Source organism: Hipposideros armiger, unplaced genomic scaffold (genome assembly GCF_001890085.2).
Source record: "Hipposideros armiger isolate ML-2016 unplaced genomic scaffold, ASM189008v1 scaffold_92, whole genome shotgun sequence".
Taxonomy (NCBI): Eukaryota; Metazoa; Chordata; class Mammalia; order Chiroptera; family Hipposideridae; genus Hipposideros; species Hipposideros armiger.
Genome location: NW_017731442.1, coordinates 2,964,097 through 2,980,541, shown reverse-complemented (window position 1 = coordinate 2,980,541; position 16,445 = coordinate 2,964,097). Strand labels below are relative to the sequence as shown.

The 16,445-nt window shown below is 36.8% G+C and overlaps 1 protein-coding gene across 3 annotated transcripts in view; it reads left to right on the top strand.

Moving 5' to 3' along the window:
* Positions 1–16,445, top strand: part of TTBK2 (tau tubulin kinase 2) — a 136,459-nt gene that overhangs the window by 55,718 nt on the left and 64,296 nt on the right. For all 3 annotated transcript variants that reach the window (XM_019645008.1, XM_019645007.1, XM_019645009.1), the window contains 3 exons: positions 4,569–4,642; positions 12,468–12,608; positions 14,304–14,408. In XM_019645008.1, coding sequence (XP_019500553.1) covers positions 4,569–4,642; positions 12,468–12,608; positions 14,304–14,408 — 320 coding nt within the window. The remainder of the gene's footprint in view (positions 1–4,568; positions 4,643–12,467; positions 12,609–14,303; positions 14,409–16,445) is intronic.

Below are 16,445 nucleotides of genomic sequence, written 5' to 3'. Positions count from 1 at the left end.
GTAGGCTGCAGCCCCTGCTGCAGTGGGTTGCAATGGGCTACCATGTGTAGCCAGCAGCCAGTGTGAGCGGTCCTCAAGCCACTGTGAGCGGCTGTCCAGAAGCTGGCGACTGATCTGCCTCACCCAGGAAGTGCGATGATGGTGCCAACTTGGGCCAGTGAAGCAACGTCCTCCACAACTATACTGAAGAACAAAACGACAGGAACTTGTCTGTTCCCCTTCCCCCAATTCCCCAGCACTGTTCCCATCTCCCAATTCCCCAATTAAAAAAAAAAATGTTCTCATGATTGTGGTGATGGTTGCACAATTTTGTGAATATACTAAAAACCATTGAATTTTACACTTTAAATGGGTGAATATTTTGGTATATTAATGTTTCAGTAAAACTGTTATAAAAAACTTAATTCATCTGTTCACTTAGTATGCACTCTATGCAGAGCTGGGTACTACAGTCCTTACCCTTGAAGTAGTTATAGTCAAGGGGTTAGACAAGCAAACGCAGTATAGCCTTAAGATGCTGAAATTAAGTTAACATATTCTGGGGCCTTTATGTACAATTATGAGAACCTATGGAAGTTAATCAGATAGGAATAAAATGAGTGTTGGCTTGGGTTTGACATCACTTCCACACAAGATAGTTCTGTTCTAAAGTGTCATTGAGATCATTTAGATGTCTTCCATTCTGGGAATTAACTAAAAGTTTATAAAATGGACTTTGGGGAGATGGTAGATGAGGGTAAACAGGATCAAATATATGGTGATGGAAGGAGAACTGACTCTGGGTGGTGAGCACATAATATGATATGTAGATGATGTATTACAGAATTGTACACTTGAAGCCTATGAAACTTGACTAACCATTGTCACCCCAATAAACTTTTTTTAAAAATTGACTTTGAATTTTTTTCTGTAATATTTCTGGACCTCTCCTCCAATCTCATTGTACATGAAGTTGAAGAACTATTTTTGTGAATGGAGAGTCAGGATCACACCTAGCAGCACAGACGTGTAGGAACGTTTGTGGTTTTTGTTTGTTTGTTTGCTTACCAACTAAATATGACCCAGTAGATTGCCTAATTTACCATAGAGATTGCTATAGTTCTGGTATCTGAATTTTATTCTGGATTTTTATCTGAATGATAATTTACTGGTCTCACTTCATGTTATTTTATGCTTGACAAACTGGTTCTCTGTCTTCTTTTCTCCACAGCAGTTTTTTTGCATTATTAACATTCCCTTCAAGCATTACCCACCCTGCTCCCCTCATTTTTAGAAATTACTTTGATTAATTCTTCACAGGAAATATGGAAGTTGTGAGGTGTAAAAGTCCTTGAGCTTCACATTTCCTTCTCAGTCTCCTGCATGAGTTCCTTTGTCTTTCCCCGACATGCTGGTGTTCTGGCATTGATCCAGTTTTCTCAAACTACCCATCTTCTCTGGGCAATCAATTCTTCCGTCCATCGACAATACACAAATCTGTTAACTTTCTATAGTTGACCTCTCTGTTAAACTGTACACCTACATTTTTTACACAACTTGCATGTCCTGTAGACTAATCAGTGCAGCATCCCCAGAGTAGAGATCATTATCCTCTCTCATACACCATAACTTTTGTGTTGGTATATATTAATAGTTTATCTTGTCAATTTAGCTTAAGCTAAGTCTTCCTTCACTTTCTCCATCTCTCTTCTCTGCAAACTGTCTATTCTGTCTCTTAAAGCTTAATTTGAAATCTTTCCTCTTTAAATTCTCACTCCCAGTCCTTTAATTTGAACCTTCCTCATCTTTTACCTGGACTATTGTATTAAACCTCCTGATTGATCTCTTTGCCTCTCATCTCTTTCACAAATCAGCATCTAATGGTGAATAGCATTACCTTTCTAAAACACAGGCCAAATCATGCTTGAAAACCTCAGTTTGTACTAGTTATTACAAAAAGTTATCTTAACAATTACTCTAAGTGGTGGTGAAGAGTTACTGTTCCAATTAAATTGCAGTTTTTCCATGCTTCCAAAAACTTGTACATATTTATTAAACTATATTAAGTAGTTTCATTAAATTGCATATATCTGAACTAGAAGAGCACTGGTACACTATGTCATTAAGTATGAGTTAAGAGCTCATTCAGCTATTACCTGAAGCAATGAAGATGTATCAGTGAGTTCTAGAAAATTTGCTACTGACTTTGAGTTTTGGTTACCCAATAAAGGGTATACAGTTTATTTGATGTCTTATCTTTTTTTCTGGTTTTAGTATGAAGAGATAAATAGTATTTTAGTATAATTTTATTATAAAGATATTTTTAAAAGAGCATTCCAAGAGGAGTTAAATCTAGTATATAGCCTTTTGTTTTTAGATGGTTGAAATGTCTTTGTAATAGAGATACTGTGTTTAAATGTTACATGATAGGAAGGTGGAATGGATAATAAGAGGAAAATACTATTTAAATGATTTTTTTTGTTACTGTGAAGCTGAAGAAAAGAGTAAGTTGCTAATAGACCACAATTTTATCCTTTCATTCTTACTATAATTTACTAGATGACACAGTTTTGCAAACATATGTAAAATACATGTAAAGTGATAAACATGTACTCATTGTGAATTATTGTTCCCATTTCACCTATTCTTTTCAATGAAACATGAAAAATGAGAGAACAATGTGATAACCCAGATGCAAAAGAAAAATATAGAATTACTAACTAAAATAAGTCTGGATTGTATTTATACTTAAGTCAGTCAGTGGACAAAGTCTTTTTTGAATGTTATGATATATGCATATTTCACTTCATTCTACCAAATCTTGCCCTTCTAGCTCTTGGTCTGTGACTTCCTCAAGCTTCTTCAAAGATTACCCTCAATTGTCTCATATTCCACTTACTGCTTAACCTATTATAAACTGGCTCCTGCCCCTTCCACTCACTAGTGATCTCCTAATTTTTATATTAATCGGCACTTTTCAGCCCTTCTATAGCACTTGTCATCAGCCACTTACACCTTAAAATGCTCTTCTTTTGGTTTCCATGATACCCCTTTCTCATAATTTCTTCCTACCTCTCATGCTATTATTCTTTCATGGACACTTTTATTTTTGCTCATACTTTAAATATTGCATTTTTAAGAATTCTGTTCTTAAGTTTGTTTTCTTCTCATTCTTTATTCTTTCAACTTGGCAATCTTCCATCTAAGTTTGTAGTTCCATGAACCTACCTTCCATGAACTAATGGTTCCACAATGTATTTTGGGGGCTCAGCTTTTCATCTCAGTACCAGGCTTGAAATTACAATGTCTACTGAATTCAATTAGTTATCTTCAAACTCAACATTCTGATTTCCTTTAACATTTATACAACCTACGATGTTCTCTTATTTTGGTACAACTTTTCATTTAATTATACCAATTTCTAGTCAAAAAGTACATTTTGAGTATCTCTCAGATTTACCCTCTTTTTTCTGTCTCTCTCTACTGTAATACTTAAGATTCACTCCCTTATTCCCTTTCTTGGGATATTGTAACTATCCCCAGAGTGACCTTTCTGCTTCCTGGAGTGAACTCTCTGTAGTCTGTCTTCCTTATTGGTACCATGGTGAGATTCTAAAATGCAATTTTTTAAGTGTGTTTTTCCTTTTTTAAAATCTTTCTCATTACCCAACAGTAGTTTTCAAATATCCATCCACGGCCCATGTGCTTTTAGATCATTTAGGGAATTTTTGAAAAGCTGCTATCCTGTATATTCCCCCCACAGATTCTGAATCAGTACAGAGTTTAGGAGTCACCAAAAAGTTTCCCAGATGATTTTAATGAGCAGCCAGGGTTAGAAAACATTGATCTGTACTTGTGGTTCAGATTCCTTATCATGGAGTCCAGGACCCTTCAGATCAGGTGCCTGCCTGCTTCTCCTGGACCATCTCATTCTGTTTTCCCTACCTTTATTCACCGTGCCCCAGTCACATGCCCTCTTCTGGCTCTGGAACCCACTAGTCTTGATCCTCTTTTAATACCTTTATTTGCTTTTGTTGAACCAGGGCCAGGACCCTAGATTTCTGCCTGTTCCACTTCTTCCCTCACCATAGGCAGCACCTCCTTGGATTTTACATGTGGAACTCGGGATGAAAGCCACTGAGCTAATTCATTCAGATGAATGAGGCCCAGAAAGATTAACTCACCAAAGTCTTATAGTGGTGAATGGCATACCATATCTAAAACTCAGGGTTTATATCCCTAATATAGTTCTTATATATGGCTTTTCTGGCTTTCATATGTATGATGTCTGGGACGGTTGATCTGAAATGACCTCTTAATCCTTTTCTTCCTAAATAAATGATCATTCATTTGTTCCTTCATTCTTTTGTGTATTTAGTCATTTAATAAACATTTATTTGCCTACTCAATGAGCAGTGTAGGATCTGGGGGAAGATGGATAGAAAATTTGAATAATGCAAATTTCCTAAAGATCCTTAAGACAGGATCTTTATACTCATCATAAAATATTATACAGAAAAACAAATACTAAATTTTTATAAGAGAAACCATGGTATAACCTTTTTCACTGTTTTCTTTCTTTTATCCAGGGAAAGACCATGTTTGTAGATTTATTGGCTGTGGGAGGAATGAACGATTCAACTATGTGGTCATGCAGTTGCAGGTAGGTTACCTTGAAAATGTATCTTAAAATTTTTCAAAAAAAATTTTTAAAGGTTTTTATTGGGGCATTGGGGAATGGGAACAGCGCTGGGGCATTGAGGAAAGGGGAACAGACAAATTGCTGTCTTTTTGTTCTTCAGTTTAGTTGTGGAGGATGTTGCTTCACTGGCCCAAGTTCGCATCATCATTGCGCTCTTCCTGGGCAAGGCAGATCAGTCGCCAACTTCTGGACAGCTGCTCACAGCGGCTTGAGGGCTGCTCACGCTGGCTTCTGGCTACACACGGTAGCTCACGGCAACCCACTGCAGCCTCACTGCAGCCTACGCCGTCGCCGGCGACTCACAGCAGCCCAGCTCCAGGTTGAGCTGTTGTTCAGCATCTTAGCTGTAGAGGGCAGTGTTACTGGCCCTCATATTTGGGATCCGAACTGGGGCCCTCTGGCGTCCCAAGCCAGCTCTTAACCAATGCGCCACTCGGCCGGCCCAAATTTTTCAATTTTGATCAAAGTACCTAATTACAGTGGATATGAGTAAAGATAACAGTCTTGGTATCATCTCAGAATGGTTTATACTATGCAGATGAAACTTTATTTAAACAGACGTGATACAGATTTTTCCAAAGACAGAAGGGTTGTCAACTATTTTAGTTGATCCACATCCTTACTAATTGTCATCATTGCAAAGTTTTCAATGCCTGCATGGATTGTTGGATATAATGTGAGTCTTGCCCTGTCCCTATCTCTTGCCTTTCTACCCTTCGTCACCTTAAGAACTCTGGTTTTCCATTTGTGAGCTTGAGTACCAACCTTTACTGCTTGAAAATTGAAGTATTAGTTGAGGTAGAGAAGAAATGCCATTCCTCTTTCTCTTTTCATCCATTAACATTGCTCTGTTCTTTGTCTTTTAGATGGAAAGTGGAGTTAGGTTGCAGTAGCAGAGAAAGAAATGCAGAAAGGGAATATTGGAGTAATGACTGCAGCAGAGAGGAGAGGGAAACCACCCCATTCTCACACTACCTCTGTCCCTGAACACACACACACACACACACACACACACACACACACACACACTCTGAACTGTAGTCACCCTCAAAGTGTAAAAGCCATGCTTCACCTTGCTACCTAACTTAGAGTTCTCAGGGTTTTCTTTCATCTTGAGCAAAATCTGTTTGGGGCATTTGGTTTTTTTATTTTCTTTCAACTTAACTACAAAGCAGTGATTTCAGAGACATAGATCCTGGCCTAAATTCTTCCTCTTCTCATCAGAAGGCTTTTCTTGTTACCCTCAGCTAGCCTTCAGCATTTGATTTAGATTTAAAGATCTTAATCTCTCTTAAAAAGTCTTTGAGTCATGTGATTCACTATCCCTTGAGCCAGTACGGTTTCATCTCTTGAAGCAGCTATTCCTGTACCTTTTAGATTATTCATATGGACCCTGCTTTTTCTCACTTTGGGCAATAATAATAGAGGGGTTTTTTGTATGATATTTTATACTTTTCTTCTGGATTTATGTATGTCTTATTTGATTTTCACCATATCCCCATGGAGAAGATAGGACAGGTTTTATCCTCATGCAGATGAAAAGGCTGAAGTTCAAGAGGTTTGTGGTTTTCCTGGGACTGACTAATTTGATGGGTGTTAGTGCTTGGTGAAAACCTGAGGCCAGTATTCTTAGCACAATTAGAGAAAACTCTTCAGTTTTGTTAGGTTACTACTCACTGGAGAATATGGACAGGAGCTTTTTTAGTCTGCACACTCTCTCAGTCTCAGCACATACTTGTTTTTATTTTTGTACTTAACCTAAATCTCACTTTCTGGAAATGGAAAGGCTCTTTGTCTGGGAAAACTAAGGAGACTGGTGTATATCAGATAATGATGGCTTTTGTGGCATTTGGCAAGCTCCTGTGGACTTGTCCAATAACTTTCCATTTAACTTGAATGCTGTTTTCTTCCTGTCGTAAGAAAATTAACCCACCACTAACTATCCCTGCCCCTACAGGTATGGTTGACTTGATTTGGGACAAGGCTAAAGTTCGTATAACTACTAGAGGCTACTTACTCTCTTGACATGTTAAAGATAACTACTAGGTTTCCCCTGTATATTTTGATAAAATTTTCATACTCAGGCCCAGCTTCTCACTGACATTCCTAATTTCTTCTAAAAACCCTAAACTTATTAATCTTTTTTTTTAAAGATTTTATTGGGGAATCGGGGGAAGGGGAACAGACAAGTTGCTGTTGTTTTGTTCTTCAGTCTAGTTGTGGAGGATGTCGCTTCACTGGCCCAAGTTGGCACCATCATTGCGCTCTTCCCGGGTGAGGCAGATCAGTTGCCGGCTTCTGGACGGCTGCTCACGGTGGCTGCTGGCCGCTCACACTGGCTGCTGGCTACACACAGTAGCTTATGGCAGCCCACTGCAGCAGGGGACTGCAGCCTATGCCATCGCCAGCGACCCACGGCAGTCCAGCTCCAGGTTGAGCTGTTGTTCAGCATCTTAGCTGTAGAGGGCATTGTCACTGGCCTTCATATGTGGGATCCGAACTGGGGCCCTCTGGCATCCTAAGCCAGTTCTTAACCAACGCGCCACTCGGCCGGCACTTTTTTAAAGATTTTTATTGGGGAATTAGGGGAAGGGGAACAGACAAGTTGCTGTCTTATTGTTCTTCAGTCTAGTTGTGGAGATGTTGCTTCACTGGCCCAAGTTGGCACCATCGTTGTGCTCTTCTCAGGCGAGGCAGATCAGTCAACGGCTTCTGGATAGCCGCTCATGGTGGCTTGAGGGCCGCTCACACTGGCTGCTGGCTACACACGGTAGCCTACGACAACCCACTGCAGCACGGGCTGCAGCCTACGCTGTCGCCGGTGACTCACGGCAACCCAGCTCCAGGTTGAGCTGTTGTTCAGCATCTTAGCTGTAGAAGGCAGCGTCACTGGCTCTCATATGTGGGATCCGAACCGGGGCCCTCTGGCCAATGGGCCACTCGGCCGGCCCTAAACTCATTATTCTTAAGTTAACTTGACTCTTTTCTTCCTGGCAATTCAATTATATATCTGCTTAAAATTTTTAAGGAATAAATCCTATCTCTGTTGTAAAAATTCTAGCTATTATTATATTGGGTCTTAAAAACTTATAGGGCTCAAGCAGTTTTACATATTTCTTTTCTCCTTTTTATTGGCAAGACCTTGTCCAGGTTTCATTTAATATCCTGTCACCATTGAGGCTTTACGTGAGCATCCTTAGTAGAGCCAAAGGGCGATGTTTTGTGATACGCATATCACCTAGGGAAGGGCAAAAATAGTTTGAATCCTGTAACCAGTACAGATGTAGATCTAGATTGCCTAACATCAGAATTGCCATATTTTTCAAAACTTTTATTATTGTGGAAAAAATTAGACATATACAAAAGTAGAGAGAAGAGTATAATGAACACTCATGTACTCATCACCTGCCATCAATAATTATCAATATAGGGCCGGCCGAGTGGCTCGACTGGTTAAGAGCTCACTTGGGAGCACCAGCTCTGAGCAGCAGGGCTGCGTTTCGGATCCCACATTGAGGGCCAGTGACACTGGCCCTCTACAGCTAAGATGATGAACAACAGCTCGACCTGGAGCTGGGCTGCTGTGAGTCGCCAGCGATGGCATAGGCTGCAGCAGGGCTGCAGTGGGCTGCCGTGAGCTACGTGAGCGGCTGGTAGCCGGTGTGAGCTACCGGGAGCCGCTGTGAGCAGCCGACCAACGACCGGCGAACGATTGCCTCACCCGGGAAGAGCGCAATGATTATACCAACATGGGCCAGTGAAGCGATGTCCTCCACAACTAGACTGAAGAACAAAAACAGCAATTTGTCTACCTGTCTGTTCCCCTTCCCCGATTCCCCAACGCTGTTACCCGCCCCCCAATTTCCCAATAAAAATCTTAAAAAAAAATTATCAATATATGGCCAATCTTGTTCCAAGTATGTTCTCCTTCTCTCCCTCCCCAGATTATTTCAAAGCAAATCCAAGGCATATTTTATCTGTAAATATATATCAATATATATTTCTAAGAGTTAAGGGTTCCTTTTTTCAATCTTAATCACACTACACAATAATTCCTAAATAATAGCATCAATTACAAAGTCAGTCTTCAGATTACCTTGATTGTATCTCCCTCTTCTTTTTTTTTTTTTTTTAATATTTGTTTTATTTGAATCTGGTTCCAGAGAGGGTTCACACATTGCATTTGGTGGATATATCTCTTAAGCCTCTTTTACTGTATAGGTTTCCTCTTTTTTTTTTTTCTTTTCCGTACAGTCTTCTTTTTGTTGTTTTTATTGTCATTGAAAAAAACGTAGACATTTGTCATGCAGAAGTTCCCATATTCTGGATTTTACTGATTATCTCACTATGATATTTAACATGTTCTTCCATCCCCTCTATTTTCTATAAACTGGTGATTAGATCAGATCCAGTTTTGTTTTATTTGGTTGGAATACTTTAGAGGTGAGTTTTGTGCTTCATATTGCATCACATCAGTAGGTAGTTTCTGATTGTCTCTCTTTTAGGAATGTTAAGATCAGTGAGGTTCAGGGGCTCTCAGCCTGATTGATTCATTTTAAAGTTTCCAGTGGGTTTTTTCTTAGGTTTTATCAACCCATTAGTAATTATTCCTAGATCCATTACTTCAGTGGGGCTACAAATGTACTGTTCTAATTTCATCATGTCTTCTTCCTTTATTAGCTGTAATTCTTTAAAAAGCACTCCACCAACTATTAGGTTATCCTGAGGTACAATTCATACAGGAATGACAGGACCAATACTTGATTCTTTTATTTACTAGTTTTCAGAATAATAACTTGGTTCCCTAAGGGGGACTAGTTAGCTTTCTCTTTTTAAAAAATATAGTTATGAGTTCATAGATATAATATATTTTATGTCTTTTAGTCATTGCACTTGTTTTTCTTTTTGATGTTCAAATTATCCCATCTTTGGCTAGCAGGACTTGCTTCAAGTTGGATCCTGATTCATTTTGACAGGACTAGACTGCAGTAGTCTTTGCTAGCATCCTTACTTTCTGGTACAACATTGTATACCTGGTTCATATATTTCATGCTCCAGAGCTGAAATCAGACATTTCTCCATTAAGCTCTGATTACTATTAATAGGAAATGGTATTTAGAGACCACAATCTAGATACTATGCATGTGTGTTACAATTGGGTTGGTCATTGTTTTAAATTCTTTTAAAGTGAATGGATGGATTCAAGATATGCATTTTTTTAAAGAAAATATATTATGGTTCATATTTATACTTCCATTTCGAATTTTTGATAATAGAATTACTAATAACCTTTTTTATTTTGTATTTTCATCTCTTTGCTCTTATGCACTTTTTAATATATGTAGATGAAATGATATGATTGGGATTTACATGAAAATAATCCAACACGTGTGTGGGAGAGGAGAGGGTATGTGTTGAGTGTGGGGGTGGGAGGAAGAGTGGATAACCAGTGAAACAAGATTGGCCATGAATTGATCATTGTTAATTCTGGGTGATAGGTAGGTATATGAGTGTTCATTATATTATTTTCTCTCCTTTTAAGTATGTTTCAAATCTTTAATAACTAAAATCATTTACATTTTATTGGGATCATGTTAAATTTATAGAATTACTTAAGGAAAAATGAATTAGCTTTTTCTTAATAATATTTCATTTCAAATTAATATATACAGTTGTCTTTTTTTAGTGGCTCCATATCAATCAGTAAGGTGACTGTCCCATGATTTATTGACTTGTTCATTTATTAATGGACATATAGATTATTTTCAGTTTTTCTCTATAAAAGTCACCATTTGTAGTATTTATTCTGAAGTATAATTTGGTGTTTCAAACCTGCATGCATTTACCATGTTAATAGCTCTTTCCCCGTATTCTCGCGAGCCTTGTATTTATATTCTCAGATTTTGTTCATTGATACCTTAGATTTACATTTTAAAAGACTTAAAATTTTAAAGTTATTACTAGTATTATAAATTCAGTTTAACTGATTTCCTCTCAAAAAGCTCTTATGATGGTGGAAATTGTTTGCAAGTAAAGTTGCAGTATTATATTTTGACAATCAAAGTATTGATTTTTGAAAAAAAAATTATTAGCATGCTAATAAAATTTGTTAGGTACTCTTTATGGGACTATAAAGGACATTGCTCTAGATTAGCGCTTATTTTACATTTGCTAAGAATATAGAAAACAGATTCCCCTAACATTAAAAAAAAGCAATAAAGATAACTACCAATTTATGCTGTAGGGAAACTGCATTTTAAAAGAAGATCCAAAGTATGAAATGCTCCTGATTTTCCTATAATTTTTCAATTCTTTGATTTCTTGAGTGCTATTTAATATTTTGTTTTAAATGGTACTTACGTAATTTAAGAATTTATAACTTTTTCAAAAGTCAGTCAACTGTCTTTAGTTGAGGTGATGTTATTAGTGGTATTAATCCCAAACATACACTACAAAATGAAGTAGATAGATTGGATATTTAAATTCCTTGAGATATAGGAGCCAATTTCCGTTCTTTGGGAGGTAGAACTGCAGCATTGTAACCCTGCACTTTTCATCAGATTACTGGTATGTTACCTAGGCAGTAAGGAACCTTCTGAGTGGAACAGCACTGTGAGGTAGAAAATAAACACTTTGGAGTCAGACAGACATAGATTTGAAAAACAGCTTTAGGGCCGGCTGAGTGGCACGTTGTTTAAGAGCTGGCTTGGGACGCCAGCTCTGAGCAGCAGGGCCCTGGTTTGGATCCCACATGAGGGCCAGTGACACTGCACCCTCTACAGCTAAGATGGTGAACAACAGCTTGACCTGGAGCTGGGCTGCCGTGAGTTGCCGGTGATGGCGAAGGCTGCAGTGAGGCTGCAGTGGGCTGCTGTAAAGCTATCTTGAGTGGCCGGCAGCCAGCGTGAGCTGCCAAGAGGCACCATTAGTGGCCATCCTGTGACTGGCGACCAATCTGCCTCACCCGGGAAGAGTGCAATGGTAATACCAACATGGGCCAGTGAAGCGACATCCTCAACTAGACTGAAGAACAAAAGGACAGCAGCTTGTCTGTTCCCCTTTCCTGATTCCCTAACATGTTCCCCTTCCCCAATAAAATCTTTTAAAAAAAAAGAAGAAAGAAAAACAGCTTTACCTTAACAGGTTAGCATTATTTAAACTCTCTGAGCCTTAATTTCCTCATCTCTAAAACAGGAATAACAACTTCTGTTTAGGGTGCTATGAGGATTAAATGCAATCATGAATGTAAATACTCAGGCTAGATACATTTATTACTTATCTACTGCTATAAGTAATAGTTTGTTTCATACCATTTTTGTTCATAATAAAAATAATTAGCATTTATTGAGTACGCATTGCATGCCAGACAATATTCTAAACACTTTACATGGATCTTGTTTAATCTTCACATATCACATGTGAGGTTGGTATTATTGGCCCCATTTTATAAGGAAACTGTAACACAGAAAAGTTAAGTAGTTTGTAGTTTGTGTGTTAGGCAGTAATGATTGCTCTGGGTATATATATATTTTATACCTTTTAAAATAATCAAAATTAATTTTTGTTATAACATCAGAAACAAAAGGAAACATGACATAATATGTTCATAAAATGGTTATTCTTAAGTTTGTCTGAAATGTTAATGCATTATCTTAAGAGAATCATGATTTGGGTTAAATTCTTGCTATTTCAGTCAAAACATTTTAATGGTAAATTAATAATCCCCCATCTTTTCTTACAACATAGTTTTAGTACCACATTAAAAGCGTTTATTTGATTTCCATAGGGTCGGAACCTGGCGGATCTACGTCGTAGCCAGTCCCGGGGCACATTCACCATTAGTACTACTCTTAGGTTGGGTAGACAGATTCTGGAGTCTATTGAGAGCATCCATTCTGTGGGATTCTTGCACCGAGACATCAAACCGGTAAGGGAGTCCTTTTCCAGCCAGAACACAGAATGAGTTTGCCTGGTACTCTTATTAATCTTATGATGGGACACAATAAATTACAAATGTAGCTTTCTGTATTTGCTTTCTATATTAAGTACAAGGTAATATTTTAATTGTGGCAAAGATGTAACTGGAAGCAAAATGTAACCTGCCTCTTAATTTTTTTAAAAAAATGGTAATTATCAATTATAACATATTCAAGAGCTTTTCTCAAATACAATGAAAATGTTGCTCTGCAGCCAAATTAAAAATGATTAACGCTTAATTATTATTATGTGTGTTAACATTGCTAATTACTTAGCCTTATACCTACATTGGTAGTTATTTTTTATATTTCTTTTTCCTGATATTAGTTAAAAATATATACATATGTTGCTTTTAGATGTTGGCATGGTCTTCTTTGAGCTCTTTCTAAAGTGACAAGTTATAAGAAACCATTAATTGTGAAAGACCATGTTTTTTCTTCTGAGTGCAATATATAGTATTTTTTTGCTACTATTTTTCTTATTTTGCTATTTGTCATTTCCATAACTGTGAAATATGTTTTTATTTTTTTCTTCTTGTTTTTTTTATTGCTTACAGGGGGAGATGATCCATTTCTGATACATTTACTATAAATTTGTATGTTGGTTGATGCAGTTGAAAATTACACCCATTTGTTGCTACGTGATTTTAAAATTAAAATAGTTTACATGAAAATGCCAACTAAAATTAACAGTAGAGTCAGACTTGGTGTAATGTAGATTTCTCTGGCTCTTATTTCTGTGCCAAACTAAATGTCATTATTTGAGAACCATGTTGATTGAAGAGTTTCTATTTTCATCAGAAAGCTCCCTAAGTAGAACAGTATTTTAAAATAAAAGCTAACAATCCTCTAACAATTTGGCTTTGCTTTTACAAATTCTCTTGTTTACATACCCATCTTTGCAACTGTGCTCATTTAATGTTAACATTTATTTTTATTAAGGAAGGATGCAAAGTATTTCTTTAAGTCTGTTTTTAAAATTGTATTTTAATTTTTACACTTAGCAAACTTCAGCATTATGATGTTTATAGGATATTCATTTAAATTTCTGAGCTATGTATTTGATTTTGCTCACACCTAGTTCCTCCCATTTTAAAAAATAGGGATTGTGTTTTTATTTAAGCAGTGACTTAAGACTAAAAGTTCAAAGAACTTAGAGTTCTGATTCCAGTTAAGTTAGTGTTGTGTTGTATGTAACTTTATACAGTTGCTTAAATTCTTTGTTGCTCCAAGTTCACCTAATGTTACCGTGTTTCCCTGAAAATAAGACCTAACTGGAAAATAAGCCCTTGCATGATTTTCAGGGTGCTTGTAATATAAGCCCTAGCCCAAAATAAGCCCCAGTTAAGATCATCAGCCAGACATGACTGTATTTGAATAAATGTAGTTTTTTGTACATGAATAAATGAAGAAATACCTTTTGGAGCAAAAATTAATATAAGACCCAGTTTTATTTTTGGGGAAACATGGTAGGTATTGATAGAATCTACAATGAAATTGATATCCAGGAAATATCATTGACTAAGATAGTATATTTTGAACATGTGTGTCATATAGTTACATAGAAGAATTAAAATATAGGAAGGATAAGATGTAAGGACTAATTATTATAAGAGTATGCATATTTTCCTTCTTTATTTTTCTAGTCAAACTTTGCCATGGGGCGCTTTCCTAGTACATGGAGGAAATGTTACATGCTTGATTTTGGCTTGGCTCGACAATTTACCACTTCCTGTGGTGACGTCAGACCAGTAAGATTTTTCATATTATTATTGAATATTTGAGAATTAACCTACTTATAATATCACTCTTATTAAATAAATGTTAATTATGTATCAGAATGGATGTCATTCAAGAAGTAGCATATAGAGACCTGGTGTCATGAGGGCTCCCCATTGATCTCTCCCCTTGAAGTTACAATAAGTTAAACAGCTGTAATTTAACAAAAGATTCCCTGTACAATACACAAACACACCTGAGAAAAGTCTTTATTACGCCTTCATATCTAAAGGATAGCTAGCTTTGCTGGATATAGTATTCTTGGCTGGTAATTTCTCTCTTTCAATAGTTTGAATATTTGATTCTATTCCCTCCTAACTTATAGAGTTTCTGCTGAAAAATCTGATGATAATCTAATGGGCTTTCCTTTGTAGCTTATTGTCTTCTTGTCTTTGGCTACCTTGAGAATTCTTTCTTTGTCATTAATTTTTGGCAGTTTCAATATAATGTGCCTTGGAGAAGGCCTTTTAGGATTTTGGTAATTAGGTGTTCTCTTTGTTTCTTGGATTTGAAGATCCATTTCTTCCCAGAGGTTTGGGAAGTTCTCCTTGACTATGAGTTGGCTCTCCGTGCCCTTCTCTGTCTCTTCTCTTTTTGGTATACCTATTATTCTTATATTCCTCTTTCTGATAGAGTCTGATAGCTCTTGTAGAGTTCTTTCATTTATTTTAACTCTCAAGTCTCAGAATAGGGCACTGTACACTTAAATATAACATAAAGGTTAAATGACATAAAAAATAATAAAAAGGGAAGAAGACAATTTGCTACTGCAATTTGAAAATGAACTCACAGCATAAATAAGGATAATGTGTGACGACAAAAACATAAAAGGGGAGGGAGTAAAGATCTGAATTTGCGAAGGGGAATAGAGATAAGATGCATGCTGAAGAAAATGGACTATTGTATATATGAAACTTTCTTTTACATAAACTTAATCGTACCACTCAAAAAAATTATCCATAACTGAGACACATAACATAAAAAAAAAAAGAGGAAACAGGGGGGAAAAAATCATAGAATATCAGCAAACTAAAGTAACAGACAGAAACACAAAGGCAAAGAAACAATGGAGACACCGAGCTACCAGAAAACAAAAGACAAAATGGCTATAGGCAATGCTTATATATCAATAAGCACCAATGAAAAGGCACAGAGAAGCAGGTTGGATCAAAAAACAAAACCCAACCATATGCTGCCTTCAAGAGACACATCTCAGCTTCAATGACAAATATAGACTCAAAGTGAAAGAATGGAAAATGATACTCCAAGCAAATGGCATCCAGAGAAAAGCAGGTGTATTCATACTTTTATCTCACGAAATAGACTTCAGATAAAAAAGGTAACAAGAGACAAAGATGGCCATTTCATAATGATAAAGGGGACCATACAATAAGAAGACATAACACTTATGAAAATATATGTTCACAATCAGGGAGCACCAAAATATATGAAGCAACTACTAAGAGAACTAAAGGGAGAAACTGACAAAAACACAATTATAGTAGGGTACCTAAATATGCCATTGACAGCTATGGATAGATCATCCAAACAGAAAATCAATAAGGAAATATCAACCTTAAATGACACATTAGACAAAATGGAGATGATCAACATTTACAGAGCCTTTCATCCCAGAACACCAGACTATACGTTCCTTTCTTGTGCACATGGAACATTCCCAAGGATAGACTATATGTTGGTACACAAGTCTAGCCTCAACAAATTTAAGAAGATTGAAATTATGCCATGCATATTCTCTGACCACAATGCTTTGGAATTGGAGATCAACTGCAGAAACAAAGTGGGAAAAACCACAAATATGTGGAGATTAAAAAACATGCTACTAAAGAACAACTGGGTAAAAGAAAAAATAAAAGATCGAAAGATACATAGAAACAAATGAAAATGCAAATATATAAAAATTATTGGAATTCTGCAAAAGCAGTAATAAGAGGGAAATTTATATCATTGCGGGCCTATCTCAAGAAACAAGAAAAATCCCAAATAAA